The 18,511-nt window shown below is 48.5% G+C and overlaps 1 protein-coding gene across 3 annotated transcripts in view; it reads right to left on the bottom strand.

The window, feature by feature from the left end:
• The window catches only part of DOCK4 (dedicator of cytokinesis 4), a 1,768,257-nt gene that overhangs the window by 539,809 nt on the left and 1,209,937 nt on the right, over nt 1-18,511 (bottom strand). For all 3 annotated transcript variants that reach the window (XM_085653188.1, XM_085653189.1, XM_085653190.1), the window contains exon 30: nt 5,427-5,485. In XM_085653188.1, the coding sequence (XP_085509314.1) occupies nt 5,427-5,485 (59 nt within the window). The remainder of the gene's footprint in view (nt 1-5,426; nt 5,486-18,511) is intronic.

Raw genomic sequence — 18,511 nt, 5'->3', positions numbered from 1 at the left:
GGCACTCCCAGATTAAAAGCCATCGGACCCACAGGTGCACCAGAGGTATACATGGCCCTTGAAAACACCCCGTACATGGCATTTAGATAATGCATGGGGTCCTGACCTGGACCAGGGAATGCAGGATACTGGTCAGGTATCACCGGACTCGGGCCTGCCGGCGCCGACGGTGGAACAAGCGGCGTCACAGGCTCACCCGGGGCTTGAAGATCCTCGACCGGGGCCGGAGACGGAGCCGGAGAATAAGCTGGAGCCGGAGATGGAATCGTCGTCGGGGATGACACCGGAACCGGAGATGTAGCCGGAGCCGGCGAAGTCACCGGAGAAGAAGGAGCTGGAGGTGAAGTCGGGACTGGAGAAGGAGACACGGACTCTCTCCGACGTCGAGTAGGCGACTTCGACTTCGGAGCCGAACCTTTATCGGAGTGATGATGTGAAGAATGCCTCCTCTTCTTCTTATGCTTCTTACTTCTCGAAGCATGCCCCGAAGTCGATTTGGACGCCGACCTCGACCTGGATCTAGACTTCCTTCTTCCTCTTTTTTCCTTCTTCATCCGAGCGATGAAGAGCTTCGCCTCTCTTTCTTTAAGAGCTTTCGAGCTCATCTTGCGGCAGCTGGAACAACCATCCACATCATGGTCGGATGAAAGACACCAAACACAATCTTCGTGTGGGTCTGTAATAGACATGTGCTTGCCGCATTCTCGACAGGGCTTGAAACCCGACTTCCTAGTCGACATCTTCTCGAAGAAAGACAGATAAATCCAGAAAATACACAAAGTAACAAGTGAAGCTACTAATAACGATTCCCGAAATCCGTTGGCGTCGTCGGCGCGGAAAAAAGGGAACTGACGTCATCACGCCGACGAGGTCTTCTTATGGAGCCGGTGACGTCAGCGGAGTCGCGAGCGGAGCCGTGTCTCTGTGACGTCGTCTTCGACCCCATCGGCGTGGACTGCTACAAAAGTTTCCGAATGTTGCTGGCGCAGGGGATATTCACAAGGTGAGGAATCCACTGGCAGATGTATCCGTCAGAAGTGTCTCTTTCAGATCTTGCTTACAATATTGGGCAACGAAATAAGACCTATTCTAGTCCAGTCTGTGACCCTTCTCTGTTGTAGTGAGGCTTGTTTGTTCATATACTGGAATTCCTTGTAGGCATTGTTGGGACCTATAAACACCTGGATAACAAGCTTGTCAGGTAGGGCAGTAGTGACAGAAGAGAAGCGCCATGTGGCCCATTGAATATTTCTTACTGGAGCTTGTTACAGCAGTTACTTGACCAGTCATAAAGCAAGTGCCCCGCAGCAAACTCCAGTGGTGCACATGTGCAAAGGTGATGTGGAGGCAGAAGAGCTAAGCTACATCTACATGCATATAATCCTAGCTGAGAAGGTCCTGTGTTGGTTGAGGCAGTTTGCAGCAGAAATCCCCCCCCCCCCCAACTTTGACAACTCTAGACCTACCTCCCATCAGAGCTCTTCTAGAAGAGTGCGCTTTTCTGGGCATAAGCACCACAATGATATTGGCTTTATTACAGTGTGTCAACATTGTTGTGGAGCCTTGCACAGGAAACTGATTAGATAGCATAATGAATGAGCCCAAAGGAGGCATACTACAGCACACCACAATGATGAGTAGGAGGTTGCACAAGACTAACCCTAGAAGAGCATAATGTGCTTGGAAACGTTGCAGCTTACAAGTGTGTGCTGATGGAGACTACATACCAGCATTGCTCTTGCTGTGTGATGTTAACTTTGGCCTCCTACACAGCAATGTCAACTCTCTAGAAGTGAAAAAAGGACAGAGGTGATGTATCTTTTGATTTATGTCATAATAAGTGCTTCCAGGCTCCCTTCACATGGTTGCTGGTGAACTTCAATTGAAAGCTTTTGGTCAACACCTCCACTGGAGCACAATGAGAGCTACAGAAAGTCAAAAGAGGAGAGAGTCCAGGGGGACTGGCACCAGACTCTCTCTTAGTTTCAATCATTATTTTAATGGTTTAACATTTTTACAGTTTTACATTTAATCAGTCATTGTGATCTGTGGCTGATGCGCATTAATCAACAACAAAAAACAGGACACTGAACCCTCCTTCCCACTCCCCCCTCCCCACTCGCAAGTCTTTGTGGCAATCACAGGCAATATTTCATGAGCTTCTTCAAAATCTCTCATAATAAGTGTCAGCAGACCTCAAGGCGCACCTACTATCTGAACACTCTCAATTGTCTCAGGCATAGGAATGCTCTAGTCTTTAGCCAGATACTGTACAAGCAGGCTCCACATTACCATAAGCACTTTTCGCTTCTGTATATGCAACTTGCAAGTTTGTCCATCCTTGCCTACCAAATTTCCAATGTGGGAACCACAGGTTTCCCCCATCATGCCAGTATGTCTTGCTTGGCTGTCCTAGGGTCGTGATAAGTTTGCCTTTCTTTGTCTGCATGGAATAAATCGCCTTAGACGGGCGACCCAGTATGATTATTTCAAGGCATTTATCACTCTCACTTTCTGCAATCGCTTGAATCGCCCCTAGCATATTTTCCCAAAACTGTTATATTGGGACAGTACAATAATATATGGGAAATATTTGCTACTTTATTACAGCCACCCCAGCATTTGCCAGATCTGTGTAGACACAGCGTGTTTCACTTCTCCAGGGGTAGATGCCATATACAGTATATTATAGAGTATTCCTATACTGTGTCATGGCTAATGTGATTGGTGTTTCAAGTGAGTATCTCCTTCTACTGGTCTTTGTCTAGCTGGAGGCCCAGTTCTCTTTCTCCCATGCTTTCCTATAAATAACTCTATTTTATCTTTGAGCTTCTGTGTAGTTTCAGAGAGGTCGGTGACCGCATGTCCATGTGTTTTATATCTGAATGTGTTTTGAGGCATGTTTCTATGGAGATTAATTCTCTAATGGCCCCTTATCCTATTGTAGGGTGGAGGACCCAGTGTTGTACATGTGTACCCATAATATCTCTCCTCTGGCAGTTCATATTATTGCTCAATGTCCTCAAAACTTTTTATTTAAACGCCTTACAACAAATCACCCAGCCTGAAGCACCCTGCCTCATTCCACTTTCTTTTTAAACTTATCTCTCTGTAAGCCTGGAGTGACTTCAGTGTTGCCCCACCGGAGTGTAGAGTGATGGGTATGTTATCAGTTTCCCTTAGCTATTTAATGTGCCCACATATTCGTCATCATGGACACTATTGGTGACATGCATATGCAACTGCGTCTCTAGGACCTCTTTGCTATATTGTAATCTATTCACCAGCATTTCTTGTCTGTTTCCTCCTGCATCCATACCAGTAGGTAGCTATGTTGTGATACCTGATAGTAGGCTTTTCTATTAGGGATGTCCAAACCTGTCTGCTTGGAGTGCAAGGTACACTTAATTCTTTGTGCCTGTAGCTTCATACCTGCCCATATGCAGTTTGTGAGGAGGTTTAACAGTTTCATTAAGTCACTCGTTGTGTGCCATAAAGGTAGTGCCTAGAACACATACAATACTTAGGGAAGAATAGTCATTTTAGTGCCCTCTTTGCACCCAACCCAAGAGATACAAGATTGCCAAAAAGCTGTTGTATTTGTATAACTCTATAAAGGGTTTGAAAACTGTGTTGCATCATTGACTTTGCACATTGGGTGACCTCTATTCCTAGGCACTTAATATGCATAGAGGACCATCAAAATAGTGTTCCCTTTCTCAACCTCTCAGTCATTATACTATCAACTTTGAAAAATACCTTTCTATTTCCTGCACCAGTGACATCTACTGGTAATCCCAAGAGCGAGCTTTTACATTAGGTGCTGCACTTCCTTGCTGTCCTAAACGATACAAGATACTGCAGCAGGTGGGGCCAGCAAAGGCCAACAACTTTCTCCTAAAGCTCTCAAGGAGAATTCTTGAAAATAAGCATTCAAAGGAAGATGTGTACCTTGAGCACAAAGTATTGTACGAATGACTCACTCTGAAAGACTCTCAGCCAAAAGCGATACTGACAGATCTAATTTTCTTGATCCATAAATTTGAAACGGGTTCTCTGGTGGGTTAGGCTTGTATTCCACATGGAACCTATGGTACAGGAGAAAGGAAAGGGAATTTGGCTTAAAGGGCTATACTGGTGTAGCCTCTCTAAAACGCAAAGTGGGAGCAGGGTCTTAAATGGTTAAATTGTGGTATGAACCTAGAGGGGAAACAGCCATTAGAACGCAGTCATAGCCATGCATGGCCATTACCACAAAGCCATTATCACGCATATGCCTTAACCACAAATTTTGTTGCAAAGGCACGAATGATAAAGGCATATGCTTGGTAAAGTGTTACATGTTTTATTTGGAGTTGTTACATTACTTATATTGCCACGCTCGTGTCTTCTTCAAATCATGCCATGTCACTATGTCGGAAAGCTGTTGAAAGCTGGGCTAGTTTTTAGGGGTTAGTGTTGGTGTGCAGAAGGGTTCAGACGTCTCTCACGTAAACATACAGGCTTTTTCCAATGTTGGATTGGGCTTGTGTTGGTGTGGGCTAGGGTTTGGACGTTCCCCTACGCAAACAAACCGGCTGTTTCCAATGGAGGATGTGGCTTGTCTAACCATCTGCTTCACTTTTGACTATCAATGGAGCATACAGACTCCCAATGGCCGGCCTGTCAGGCAGATGCGTTTCACCAGACAGCGGACACAAGTCACTTCAGAAGACTCTCCAGCCTGTTTGCCCAGCTAGAGACCTACCCCGTAGCGCTCTGCAATGTCTCAGCCAAACCTCCTCACACCTCACCTCCTCGACGTCAGGTACACATGAGTGCAGCTTTAATCACTGCAAGCAGTAAAGCATATAGCCCAATTTTGATACAAAAGTTTGTGTTGTAGTGGTATGTGTGGTTACTGTATACATGGTAATGCCCTTTTAATGTGTCCTTATGAATGCACGTTGTAATGACATGCGTGGTAATGGGGGCGTAGTAGTGTAGGCGTTGTAAAAGCATGCATGGTGAATGCATGCGTTACTTCATCATACAATTACCTAGAGTACCTGAAGGAGATGAAACACTATTGCCTAAGAAAGTGCAATTTGAGTCAGAAAAAGTGTTTAAGTGAGGCCTCGCTCTTGATGCTATGGATTCTGGTGGTCAAAATAATCTATGTATGAATTGGAGAAACTAATAATCTGAGTTGTAAGGGTGGATTCAAACATTGGGCCACTGAACGTTCCAGGTAATTATCATATGACCAGGCATTCGGTTATTAAAAGGTACTTGGTACCTTGAAATTCCCACAGAAGATCAGTGACCCTAGAAGAGCTAGATACGATTACTCTGGTGCTACAGATGAATTAAAAAAAAGTAAACAACAAAGTAAACCAGTGTCATGAAAATATTAGTGTTGAGAAAATATTAGGTTAACAGCTTACCTAAATTTTGCCACATGCTGAAGATTTCACACCCCATTGTTACTCTCATGTCACCATATCTGAAAACAGAGGAAGACGGTTTAAAGAAGACATCATTACTCCTAAACAAGTAAAAACATGGCAATGTCATACCTAATTTTTATGAAAATGTCTAAAAACCCTCATTGAGTTGTAGAATATTACTTCTTTAGTTAATTTATGAAAATCATCATAGAAAGCATTTCGATTTTTAACATGAGTCTACTTAGGACTTCTTAAACATCGACAAAAGCATATCTTCCTGATCTGCTACACTATCACCAATTGTAGGGACCATGTTAGAAAAAGACCACATCGGGCAGAAACATTGACCAACCGGTTCTCCTGCGATATCAAACTGTGATGCAAGGCCATACATAGCACCCACAGTGCCCAGCCCCCTACAATCATGTCCCCAGAACATTCCCCTTTGACGTGCTTGGCCTGTGAACTACAGCTGACGTTATTAATCGTAATGTCCATTAACATCCTTTACAGTCAAGTACGCTTGTGTGGACAGTGACTTACAGTGCAAAGGTTGGTTGAGGGATATGTCCTCTTACAAAATCGCTCCTTTTATGTACCACCTGTTTCAGAAACATTCCCTTAAGGCTACCCTTGCAACTGTAGGGTTAGTGCAACGCCATATAGTTTCATTTCACTGACAAAAGAGGCGTTACTCTTTTAAACTCGTAGCATCCTCCCCCTACACACTACTTTTCCCATACTCCTTCATTGCTTGCTGAAATCCCACCCTGCAAATTCATCTCACCCAAATCCATGTTCCTACACTTGATTATATAAACACAAGTTACAATCCCCATCACTTTCTCCAGACATTTATTGATATATATTTGCATTATTGTTTACAGAAGTGAAGGATGAGGGCCTGAACATACAAGGTGGTAAGAAGGACTGTTAATTTTACATTAGACGTATGCAATTATTAATTACATGCTTACCATCTTCATGCCTTTCCCAACTTCAGGAAGGAAGGATTTTGCCCACAATAACTCCCCAGGGCTGACTGCATAAATCAAGATCATATTATTGCTGTGTAGAATTGCGTAGTAAATAGTTATAGATTTCCATAAGTGCCTGTGGATTTGGTGGTATTATTCAATGCCTAAAGCTCAGGTAGTGCATCAACCAGACAAATAAACAAAATCATTATCAAACACTGATAACGTGGTTCTGCATATTACTTCATAGTCAGTTGTAGCACTGTTTGAGGATGTGTTAATGGCTGCAATGCACTTGCAGAAAAGTTCTCTCAAATACATCATGGGAATATTGGTCACTGTGAGAAAGTGGATTATTAGTTGGATGGTTGATAGTCCACCGCAAGAAATAATGTTGTTATTCTTATTAGGTCTAGTAAAGGCGTCATTAATTTAAACCTGAGCTCAACCCTCATTAGCTAAGGCACAGAGCATACAGGCTTAACTTAGGAAAATGTGTAAAGTATTGAGAAGTCCAAAACAGTTAAGAAGTCGAAAACAAAACGCCAAAAAAATCCCACTCCAGGGATAGATTTGCTGTTTTAGAGGCTCAATGGGAAGGGAGAGCATTAAATATAATCTCAATATACCTTCCGCCAGCACTAGGTAAAGACGCCCTAGCGGACTTGGGAAAGATATTAATAGACCTCCCTACCGGCACCCTGATCCTGGGCGGGGACTACAACCTCACAATTGATGACCCTACTGACAGACACCCACAGAGGCCAGGGGTTAAATCAAACGGGCTCATGCAAGAATTTATAACGGCTATGGCCCTCGTAGATATCGGTCGAGAAACGCACCTGGCCGCGCCGCAGTTTACTTACTATTCGAATGCACACACTCCTCCCGTATTGACTACTTCCTGACCTATGCGACCACACTGGGGTTTTTTACGCAATCCCGAGTCCTCCCGAGAGGGATCTCTGATCGCTCCCCAGTGTGGATCGATTACACTTATTGGGAACGACAACCCCGGACCACGATCATAATAGACCCATGGCTGTTAAAAATACCTGATGTCAAAGAGGACCTGTGCACCGCCACCAAAAACTACTTTGACGAAAACTTAGGGTCGGTGGATTCGGCCCTTACCATCTGGGAGGCATTTAAGGTGGTATTGAAGGGGCGGGCCTTAGCATTAAAGACGGCTATCTACGTAACAAACGCGAAATGCTTCTCCAGCTGGAGGCTGAGCTTCAACAATGGGAAGCCGAATATGCTGCTAATCCCACAGATGACAGTACATCGCCTCACACTTAAGCGTGAAGAGTACAAGCTGAAGACGAGGGAGCATATGATGACTAAACATCTAAATATGCAGCATAGACTATATGAACTGGGAGATAAGGTGGGAAAGACATTAGCATGGTTGGAGAAAAGGGAGCATGGGGACAGGTGGGTGCAGAAACTAGCCTTGCCCAGTGGCGAGACGGTTACACACCCCAAGGATATAGCAGAAGCGTTCGTGGAGTACTTTGAGAAAGTCTACTCCCCGTCAACCACATACACTGCAGAAGACTCCCGACAGCTCCTCGCTGACAGCGACCTGCCCACCCTTTCTGAAGAAGACAGACGCACCCTGGATAGTGACCTCTCGGATGAGGAAATCCAGAAAGCCATTGCCCGAATTCGTTCGGGCAAGGCGATTGGACCTAATGGCACCCCTATCGAGTTTCTTAAAGTGACGAGTTCTCAGATAGCCCCACACCTTCGGGCCATGTACAACGAAAGCTGTGAAACAGGTCGACTCCCGCCTGACCAACGTCTAGCTACTATAGTAGTGATTCGTAAACCCGGAAAGCCCGGGGACAAATGTGAGTCATATAGACCAATTTCCCTGATTAGTGTAGAAGCTAAGATTTTGGCGAAAGTACTGGCCACTAGGTTGGTCGCGGTCATCTCTTCACTGGTACACCCGGACCAATCTGGCTTCATGCCAGGGAGGAATACGGCATTAAACATTTGTCGTCTTCACAATGTTCTGGCCCGGAAAAACTACCTGGGGGTAGACGCGGCGATCCTATCTTTAGATGCCTCCATGGCTTTTGACTCCATAGAGTGGCCATATCTATTTGCGGTACTAGTACGTTTCGGATTTGGTCCTAAGTTTTTAAAGTGGGTGCAATTACTCTATGAGGATATATGGTGTCAAATACGGGTTAACAATCAAACATCCCGGGCCTTCCAGCTAAGAAGAGGAACCCGGCAGGGCTGCTCACTGTCGCCACTAATATTCTCCCTCATGCTAGAGCCACTGGCGGCATGGATTCGGCGTGATGTAATGGTCAGGGGGTTGAAATGGGCACCGGATCTGAAGGATAAAATATCACTGTACGCAGATGATATCCTACTTTATCTTGCCTCCCCTTATCGATCCATCAGAGCAGTTTTGGATATATTCACTAACTTTGGTAGGTATTCCAGATATGCCATTAACTGGACCAAATCTACACTATATATGTTCCACGGGAGGGTCCCTCCCCTCCCGGCTGATTGCAAACTGGAGGTGGCCGAAGATGGGTTTCGTTATTTGGGGGTGTATGTTACGGCAAGTCCGACCCTGTTTTACAGTCACAATCTGGCCCCCCCCCCCCACTGACCCGGCTGAGATCTGATGCCTACCGCTCTCCCTGGTGGGCCGAGCCGCCCTCTTTAAAATGCTTGCTCTCCCGCGATTTTTGTACATCCTTCAAAACTGCCCGAGCAGAGTTCCAGATGCCTATTTTACAGCGGTATAGGGCAAGGTTCGTACGTTACTATGGAACGGCGGGGCCCCCAGGATATCGCTGAAAAAACTTACCAAGGGGTGGTACGATGGAGGTATAGCCCTGCCGGACCTGAAATTATATTACTGGGCCTCGCAGTTGGTGGTGGTAAATCACTGGATGTACCGACCCCCTCACGACCCGGCATTCGTACTTGATAAATATCAAATGGGGCGTGCAGGGTATCTGGGAGCGCTATACCCCAAAGGCAGGAAACATACATTTATAGGCACCATGTCACACACAGTTGGCGTTTGGCGCAGAGCGAATTCTCAATTGGGGTGGGCAAACACCCTCACAAAGGCGACACCACTATGGCAGACCCAAAGACTCGGTACCCTATGTTTTCAGCCGGGGTTCGACAAATTGGACCTGATTGGCATCTCAAAGGTGGGTGATCTGATCAAAAAAGGTGCCATCCTCAGCTTTGAGGAACTGAAGGGCACCTACCATATGGCGCAAGGGGAAATATTTCGTTACCTTCAGGTTCGACATGCCCTCCAGATGGCATTGGCTAACTTGCATGACATTCCAGACTCGTCGCCTCTAGAGGACAGACTATTAGATGGGCAACTACAATCGAAGGCCATCTCCCTGACATATAAAAAGCTGTGCAACAACCTCCCAGATGCATTTGAGGCGCTTCGAGAGAAGTGGCAGCAGGACGTAGGACCTATTGAGAAAGAGGACTGGAGGGAGGCACTGATGTGTCCTAGGAGGGCGGCGATTACCCTCAGATACAGACTGATCCAATTAAGGATCCTACATAGGTCCTATATGACGGGGGTCGTCCTAGCACACATAGGGGCTAGGGAGGATTCACTGTGTATTAGGGGATGCCAGCAGGAGGCCACGTTCTATCATACGATATGGGAATGCCCTGCGATTAAATCTTTATGGGAGGGAGCCACTACTAAGCTTCGAACCGCGCTGGGGAATACGCTGACCCTCACGCCTCAGGTAGGCCTACTTAATATATGGGAGGCTACAGACCTCACCGAGACCAAGCAACAGATGGTGACGCTGGGCTTCACTTTGGTCAAACGGGAGATAGCACGCCACTGGGGGGCTGCGGAGGCACCATCCATACGAGTATGGGTACAGGAGTTAGACAGATGCATGATAGCTGAAAAGGAAGTGTTCATAATTCGAGGTTGCCCCAGGAAGTGGGAAATGAAATGGAAGGCATGGAATAGCTACAGAGGGTCCCTATGTACATCCCCACTGGTGGATTTGGCATTACGACGGAAAGAACTCCAAATAGTGTTAACGCTGTGAAAGTAATTGTGTGTACGTTACTCTGAAAAGTGTTCTTTGGTGCTGCTGGCATAAGTGTGACTATGTATGTGTAATTGACAAAATCAATAAAATGTTTCAAAAAAAAAAAAAATCCCACTCCAATTTATAAATATTTTAATAAACAAAATGGTACTAAACAACAAAAACCAATACGTGAAATGGAGTTATGGATCTTTAAAGAGTAAATAAAAAAAGGGCCATAAAGCGCAATGCGCCAACCGCAGGCAGTTAGTCAAGCTAGGCCAAGACAAATATAAGGTTAACGCTGACCGAAATGGAGCACAGGTCGGACACAACGAATTGGCTCATCCCACTCAAGGCCGGGCAAACTGCAACCTAGATCTGAGTTGTGGTTCAACAATGGCAAGCTGCTGAAGACTGGGGTCCCAATGCAGTCATCAACGAAAGCGAGAAAGCTCCGACTGGGCAAAGTCAGGCAACCCTGACCAGGAAGGTCTTGCTCTTGGTGAAGCACTCTATGTTTGAACTTAAAAACTTTTGTGTCAGATCTCCTGTAGGGTGACAAACCACCAATTAGCTCAGACCATAGATTCAATGTTGATGGCTTTGGCTCAACTGTGGTCCTGGTTTCCCGTGGGTTCTAGCTTTTGCAGTTTGGGCACAAGGAGTACATGCCAACATCAGCCAAGGGGTTCGGGACCACTCCTGTGATAGAAGCCACCAGAAAGGTTGAGGCAGATCCAGTTGGAACTGATCAGTTTGGCTCCTCAGGAAAGTGTGCTTAACAGAAAGTCAGCCAACTGAGCTTTGTAGTACACATCTTTGTCCTGTGAACAGGTGGGACCAGGTTCAGCCCTTGGGTTCTTCTCACTGCAGATTCCTTTATCTGTCTTCCACAGTTCTAGCAGTGTTCTGAAGAGGGTACAGTGTGTGCCAAATTTCTGCCCAGTGTGAGCCTGTGAACAAAGCAAACACAAGGAGATGATGGACGGAGCGCTGAAACCTTTCAGACACTCACCCATAGTCACAGATCTGGGTTGAATCCATCATCGTTCTTTAGCTCAATTCGCCGCTTCAGTTCAGACACAGCTATATGCAAATCAGTCTTGACCCTGTGCCTCATGGGAACAGTCCAGCCTGAACTGAGAAGCCGTCTTTCCTGGACTGGAAACAAGCATCCTGGGACCGGTATCGGGCTAACAAACAAGTTACTTACCTTCGGTAATGCTTTTTCTGGTGGATACAGTATCTGCCTGTGGATTCCTCACCTTGTGAATATCCCCTGCGCCAGTAACATTCGGAAACTTTTGTAGCAGTCCACGCCGATGAGGTTGAAGACGACGTCACAGAGACACGGCTCCGCACGCGACTCCGCTGACGTCACCGACTCCATAAGAAGACCTCGTCGGCGTGATGACGTCCGTTCGGCCCTTTTTTCCGTGCCTTCGAGGCACAAGGATGGACTGACAGCAAAATATACACAGTATACACAATACATAATTTACAAAGCAACACACACAATGTGGAGAATAAGTAGAAAGGCAAAAGAAATAACACAATGCCTTTGTCAGTAACAAAACACATTTTGAAATACCATTAATAGAATTGTAGGTATAGAAGGATGGACAACGGGGAGGAGGGTGGGTCAGTGAGGAATCCACAGGCAGATACTGTATCCACCAGAAAAAGCGTTACCGAAGGTAAGTAACTTGTTCTTCTGATGGATACATCTGCCAGTGGATTACTCACCTTGTGAATAGATTCCCACAGCAGTCCCCACTCCCGGAAGAGGGTGTCCACCCTTCTATACCAGAAAGTCCTGAAGGACGGAACGAGCAAAGTGTCCATCCCTCCTCACCTCGGTGTCTAAGCAATAATGTTTTGCGAAGGTGTGGAGGGAGGCCCAAGTTGCCGCCCTACAAATGTCCTCCACAGGAACACCTCTAGACAAAGCCGAAGTGGAAGACTTAGCTCTAGTGGAATGGGCCCTGAAACCCTATGGAGGCTCCTTACCAGCCAAAGAATAGCATATCTTGATGCACAAGACAATCCATCTGGAAAGGGTGCGCTTGTGCACTGCTCTGCCTTTCCTGCAGCCAACAAAGCCCACGAATAGCTGATCATCAACTCGAAAGTCTTTTGTCCTGTCCAGGTAGAAGCTCACTGCCCTCTTAGGGTCCAAGCGGTGAAGTCTCTCCTCCTCCTTGGAAGGGTGAGGAGGAGGATAGAAGGTAGGAAGGGTAATGGGCTGCCCCAGATGGAAGGGAGTTACCACCTAGGGCAAAAATGCAGTCCTGGTCCTGAGTACCATTCTTTCAGCATGAATGTTCAAGAACAGGGGTTTTGAACTTAGAACTTGAAGCTCACTTACCCTCCTTACCGAGGTGATTGCAATGAGAAAAACCGTCTTAAAAGACAACAATCTCAAGGGACACTTGTGTAAGGGCTCGAAAGGAGAACCCATAAGATAAGTCAAGACAAGGTTTAAGTCCCATTGAGGCACAATAAAGGGAGTAGGAGGAAAATTGTTTGTGAGGCCCTTGAGAAATCGTAGAACAACAGGTGATTTGAATAATGACGGCTGATCCGGCAAGCAAAGGAAAGCCGACAAAACCGATAAGTATCCCTTTACAGTGGCCACAGCAAAGCCTTGCTGAGCACGAGAAAGGGCAAACTGCAGAATGTCAGATAAACAAGCCCTCAAAGAATCAACTGACTTCTCTCCACACCAGAGTACAAATTTAGACCACCTATAGGAATAGATAGATTTGGTGGAATGACGTCTGGCAGACAAAATTACATCTACCACATCAGGTGGGAGAGAAAAAGAATTCAGGTTGCCCCGTTCAATCTCCAGGCATGAAGGTGTAAGCTCTGGAGGTGGGGGTGTAGAACCTGCCCCTCCGACTGCGAGAGGAGGTCTGCCCTGAGAGGGAGACGGAGCAGAGGGCACAAGCAGAGGTGGAGAAGATCTGTGTACCACACCCTTCTTGGCCAATCCGGGGCGATCATTATGACTTGGGCCCGGTCTTGGCGAATCTTCCTCAGAACCCGAGGAATCAAGGGTATGGGAGGAAACGCATAAAGGAGTTGTGAGCTCCAACTCAACTGAAACGCGTCCCCCAACGCTCCGTGCATCGGATACTGGAGACTGCAGAATGACGGGCAGTGAGCATTCTCGTGAGTGGCAAACAGGTCCACCCGAGGAGTTTCCCACGTCTGAAAGACGTAATGAAGCACCTCCGGATGGAGCCTCCACTCGTGGTCGGCGGAGAACTGCCGACTGAGACTGTCTGCACGCACGTTCAGAACTCCGGCCAGATGATTTGCCATCAGACAAATCTGATGGTCCTCAGCCCAGGACTATGGACGCAGGGCCTCTCTGCAGAGACAAAGAGACCCCACTCCTCCCTGCTTGTTGACATACCACATCGCGGTAGTGTTGTCCGTCAGGACTTGCACAGACTGACTGCGAAGGGAAGGGAGGAAGGCCTTGAGTGCCAAACGAATTGCCCGCAATTCCAGAAGGTTGATGTGCAGTAACCTTTCCTCTGGAGACCAAAGACCCTTGATCTCCAGATCCCCCAGATGAGCACCCCACCCTAAAGTGGACGCATCCGTAATCACTGTGGCCACAGATGGAGGAAGATGGAAGGGCTTTCCTTGAGACAGATTGCCCTTCACTCTCCACCAAGACAGATCCGCTGCAGCTTCTCTGGAGATCCTCACAGACTCCCTGAGATCTACTTTGTGCTGATACCACCGCCTGTGGAGGCACCACTGGAACGCCCTCATGTGCCAGCGTGCATGGTTGGCCAACAGAATGCAGGAAGCAAACAGACCGAGCAGGCGAAGGACCTTCAGAACTGGAATGACCGCTCCATTGTAAAACAAAGGAATCATTTCCTGTATGTCGAGAATCCTTTGAGGAGGAGGGAATGCTCGACACACAGTAGTGTCCAGTACCGCACCTATGAGCAGGTTGCGCTGAGAGGGCACCAGGTGAGATTTGGGCACATTTGTCGAAAAACCCAATCTGAACAACATCCGAGTTGTATCCTGCAGATGATGTAGCACCTTCTCTGGCGACTCCGCTTTCATCAGCCAGTCGTCCAGATAGGGGAAAACCGAGATCCCCGACCTTCTGAGATGGGCTGCCACCACTGCCATCACCTTCGTGAAGACTCGGGGTGCAGTAGAAAGACCAAACGGAAGGACCCCAAACTGATAATGTTGCGACCCTACCGTAAACCGGAGATACTTCCTGGGCGACTTCAGGATGGGGATGTGAAAATACGCATCCTGCAAGTCGATCGACACCATCCAGTCCTCCTGATTCAGTGCTTGAAGAACCTGAGCAAGGGTGAGCATCTTGAACTTATCTTGCTTTAGAAAAAGATTCAAGATTCTGAGGTCCAATATCGGACGCAATCTGCCGTCCTTTTTCCGAATCAGGAAATACCGGGAGTAGCATCCCTGACCCCTCTCCTGCTCTGGAACCACCTCTATCGCACCTTTCTGTAATAACTTCAGGACTTCCTCCTGTAGGAGAAGACGGTGGTTCTCTGAGCAAGCCCCTTGACAAGGAGAGTAATTTGGAGGGAATTCCCGAAAGGGAAGGGCGTATCCATTTTCTACAAGATCTAGAACCCAAAGATCTGTAGTTACAGATTCCCAATCCTGTAGAAAATGGGTAAGCCGGCCCCCCACAAGACCAACATGATCCAGAATGGCGGATCTAGGGCTGCTTTGCGGTGGAAGGCGGGGCGGAAGAGGAAGAGGAGGAGAGTTGACGGCCACGTGAGCAACCCCTGATTCTACCTCTGTATCCTTTATACATAGAGCCTTGCCGCTGTTGCTGCTGTTGCTGTTGGGTCTGCCTGTAGGAACGAAAGGTTGCCCTTCCGAAACCCCTGCATCTTTTAAACGATCCCCTTGACTGTGATTGAAGGCCCAAAGACTTAGCCGTAGCCTTGCTTTCCTTAAAACGTTCAAGAGCAACATCCGCCTTTTTGCCAAACAATCCAGAGCCATCAAATGGCAAGTCCAACAGTGTTGACTGTACATCCGGGGAAAACTCAGAAGACTTCAACCACGCACCCCTCCTAGTGGCAACAGAAGACCCCATGACTCTTGCCACTGAATCCGCCGTGTCCAGTCCACTTTGTATCACCTGACGTGCTGCTACCTGGGCATCCGTCAAGACCTCATTAAAGCCAACCCTATCCTCCTCAGATAGTTTTGGTGCCAGTTTCTTTGCAGAGTCCATGAGCGCATGAATACAGCGTCCCAAAAGGCAAGTGGCATTTGTTGATTTAAGGGCCATGCTGGCCGATGAAAAGACCTTTTTGGCCGACTGATCTAGCTTTTTAGCCTCTCTGTCACTTGGAACCTGAGGAAAAGCACCCTTAGATTTTCCTGAACAAGCAGCCTGAACCACCAGGCTCTCAGGCGATGGATGTGATGTTAAGAACTCAGGGTCCCCTGGAGCTGCCCTATACCACCTAGCAACTGTCTTAGAAACTGCGGGAGCAGAAAAAGGCTTACGCCACACCTCCATCACAGGATCTATAATGGCCTCATTAATAGGCAATAATGGCTCTGAAACTGTAGTAGGAGAATGCAGTACCTTTGTTAGAATATTTGATTTAAATTCAGTAGTAGGCAACTGAAGATTTAACAGTTCAGCTGCCTTCCTAATGACTGCATGATATGGAGCCACATCCTTCGAGGGTTCATCGGAAGGTGGAGTAATTTCCCACTCAGGAGACAAATCCAATCCACTAGCCTCTTTAAGTTCTTCAAAAACTTCATCAGACTCCACAAGCTCTTCTTCTTCTGCTTCTTCCAGAAGGTACCTTCGCTCATCAAGCACCCTTTGAGCTTCCCTCCTGAACCGGATTCGTACAAGTGGCGTCGGCGGTGCCGTGTTCGAATCCGACGGCGCCGGCGTCGAACGTGGATCCACAGGAGCAGCCGGCGTCGAACGAGGTCGAGCCGGCGCCGGTGAAGAAGGGAGCGGCGTCGATGTCCTCGGCGCCGGTAGATGCCAAGACGGCGTCGCCGGAAAAAATGGCATGAAGGGGGCCTTCGGATAGGCTTGAGGCACCCCCAAACTGAAGGCCATGGGACCCATCGGACCCGAAGGTGCACCAGTGGAGTACATGGCTCTCGAAAACACCCCGTACATAGCATTTAAATAATGCGTGGGGTCCTGACCCGGTCCAGGGAACGCAGGGTACTGATCTGGCATCACCGGACTCGGGCCAACCGGTGCCGATGGAGGAATTTGTGGTATCAAAGGCTCACCCGGTGCATGAAGCTCCTCAACCGGAGCCGGGGACGGAGCCGGAGACGAAGCCGGGGATGGAACCGGCGTCGGAGATGGAGCCGGCGCCGGGATGTAGCCGGAGCAGGAGAATGAACCGGTGAATTCACTGGAGAAGAACGACCAGCAGGCGAATCCGGAACGGGTGAAGGAGACACAGAGTCCTTACGGCGTCGAGTAGGCGACTTCGACCTCGGAGCCGAACTCTTGTCAGAGTGACGTCGAGAAGAATGTCTCCTCTTCTTTTTGTGCTTTTGGATCTTGAGGCATGCCCCGAAGTCGACTTCGACGCCGACCTCGAGCTTGATCGTGACCTCGACCTCCTTCTCGACTTCCTCCTTCCTCTCGTCTCCTTTTTCATCCTTGCGATGAAGAGTTTCGCCTCCCTTTCCTTGAGAGCCTTGGAGCTCATCTTGCGATAGCAAGAGCATCCATTCACATCATGGTCAGATGATAAACACCAAGCGACCCTTGACCTTCCCCAGGTAGGTCGCCCCCCCAGCCGCCACACGGACCCCGGTGACGCTGTAGCCTGCTCCCGCTGCCTGTTGTTGCGTGAGTCCTTGCCATCTCACGTGTAGCCTGTCCTCTCGTTACATATCGCATTTCACTGTACTGCTTTGTTGTGCCCTTGTGCCCCCTTCCCTCGTTTTGCTTTCTGTGCCCCTGTGCCCCCTTCCCTTCTTTTTGCTGTCTGTACCCTGTGCCCCCTTCCCTCGTTTTTGCTTTCTGTGCCCTTGTGCCCCCTTCCCCCGTTTTGTTTCTGTGTCCTTTCCCTCCCCCACCTCCCTCTGTGTCATTTTCCCGCCGCTGCGCCCCTGCGGCCCCTCCCCCCACTGTTCCCATTTGACACCCCGCTCCCACCTCCCAGCTGCTCCTCCCTCCCTCAGCCCCTCATATGGAGGCCACGCGGCGGTAGAGGGAGCGACCCTTGACCTGTCCCCAGGTAGGATGCCCCCCCAGACGCCATACGGACCCCCGGTGACGCTGTAGCCTGCTCCCGCTGCCTGTTGTTGCGTGAGTCCTTGCCATCTCACGTGTAGCCTGTCCTCTCGTTACATTTCGCATTTCACTGCACTGCTGTGTTGTGCCCTTGTTCCCCCTTCCCTCGTTTTGCTTTGTGCCCTTGTGCCCCTTTCCCTCGTTATTGCTCTCTGTGCCCCTGTGCCCCCTTCACTCGTTTTTGCTCTCTGTGACCCTGTGCCCCCGTCCCTCGTTTTTTCTTTCTGTACCCTGTGCCCCCTTCCCTCGTCTTGCTTTCTGTGCCCCTGTGCCCCCTTCCCTCGTTTTTGCTCAGTGCCCCTGTGCCCCCTTCCCTCGTTTTTGCTTTCTGTACCCTGTGCGCCCTTCCCTCGTTTTTGCTTTCTGTGCCTTTGTGCCCTCTTCCCCCGTTTTGCTTCTGTGTCCTTTCCCTCCCCCGCCTCCCTCTGTGCCATTTTCCCGCCGCTGCGCCCCTGCGGCCCCGCCCCCCGCTGTTCCCATTCGCCACCCCGCTCCCACCTCCCAGCTGCTCCTCCCTCCCACAGCCCCTCATATGGAGGCCGCGCGGCGGTAAAGGGAGCGACCCTTGACCTGTCCCCAGGTAGGTCGCCCCCCCCAGCCGCAACACGGACCCCCGGTGACGCTGTAGTCTGCTCCTACTGCCTGTTGTTGCGTGAGTCCTTGCCTTCTCACGTGTAACCTGTCCTCTTGTTACATTTCGCATTTCAC

The sequence above is a fragment of the Triturus cristatus genome, chromosome 4_1 (assembly GCF_964204655.1).
Source record: "Triturus cristatus chromosome 4_1, aTriCri1.1, whole genome shotgun sequence".
Taxonomy (NCBI): Eukaryota; Metazoa; Chordata; class Amphibia; order Caudata; family Salamandridae; genus Triturus; species Triturus cristatus.
The sequence above is the reverse complement of the archived record's forward strand: the minus strand, read 5'-3'. Positions and strand labels throughout refer to the sequence as shown.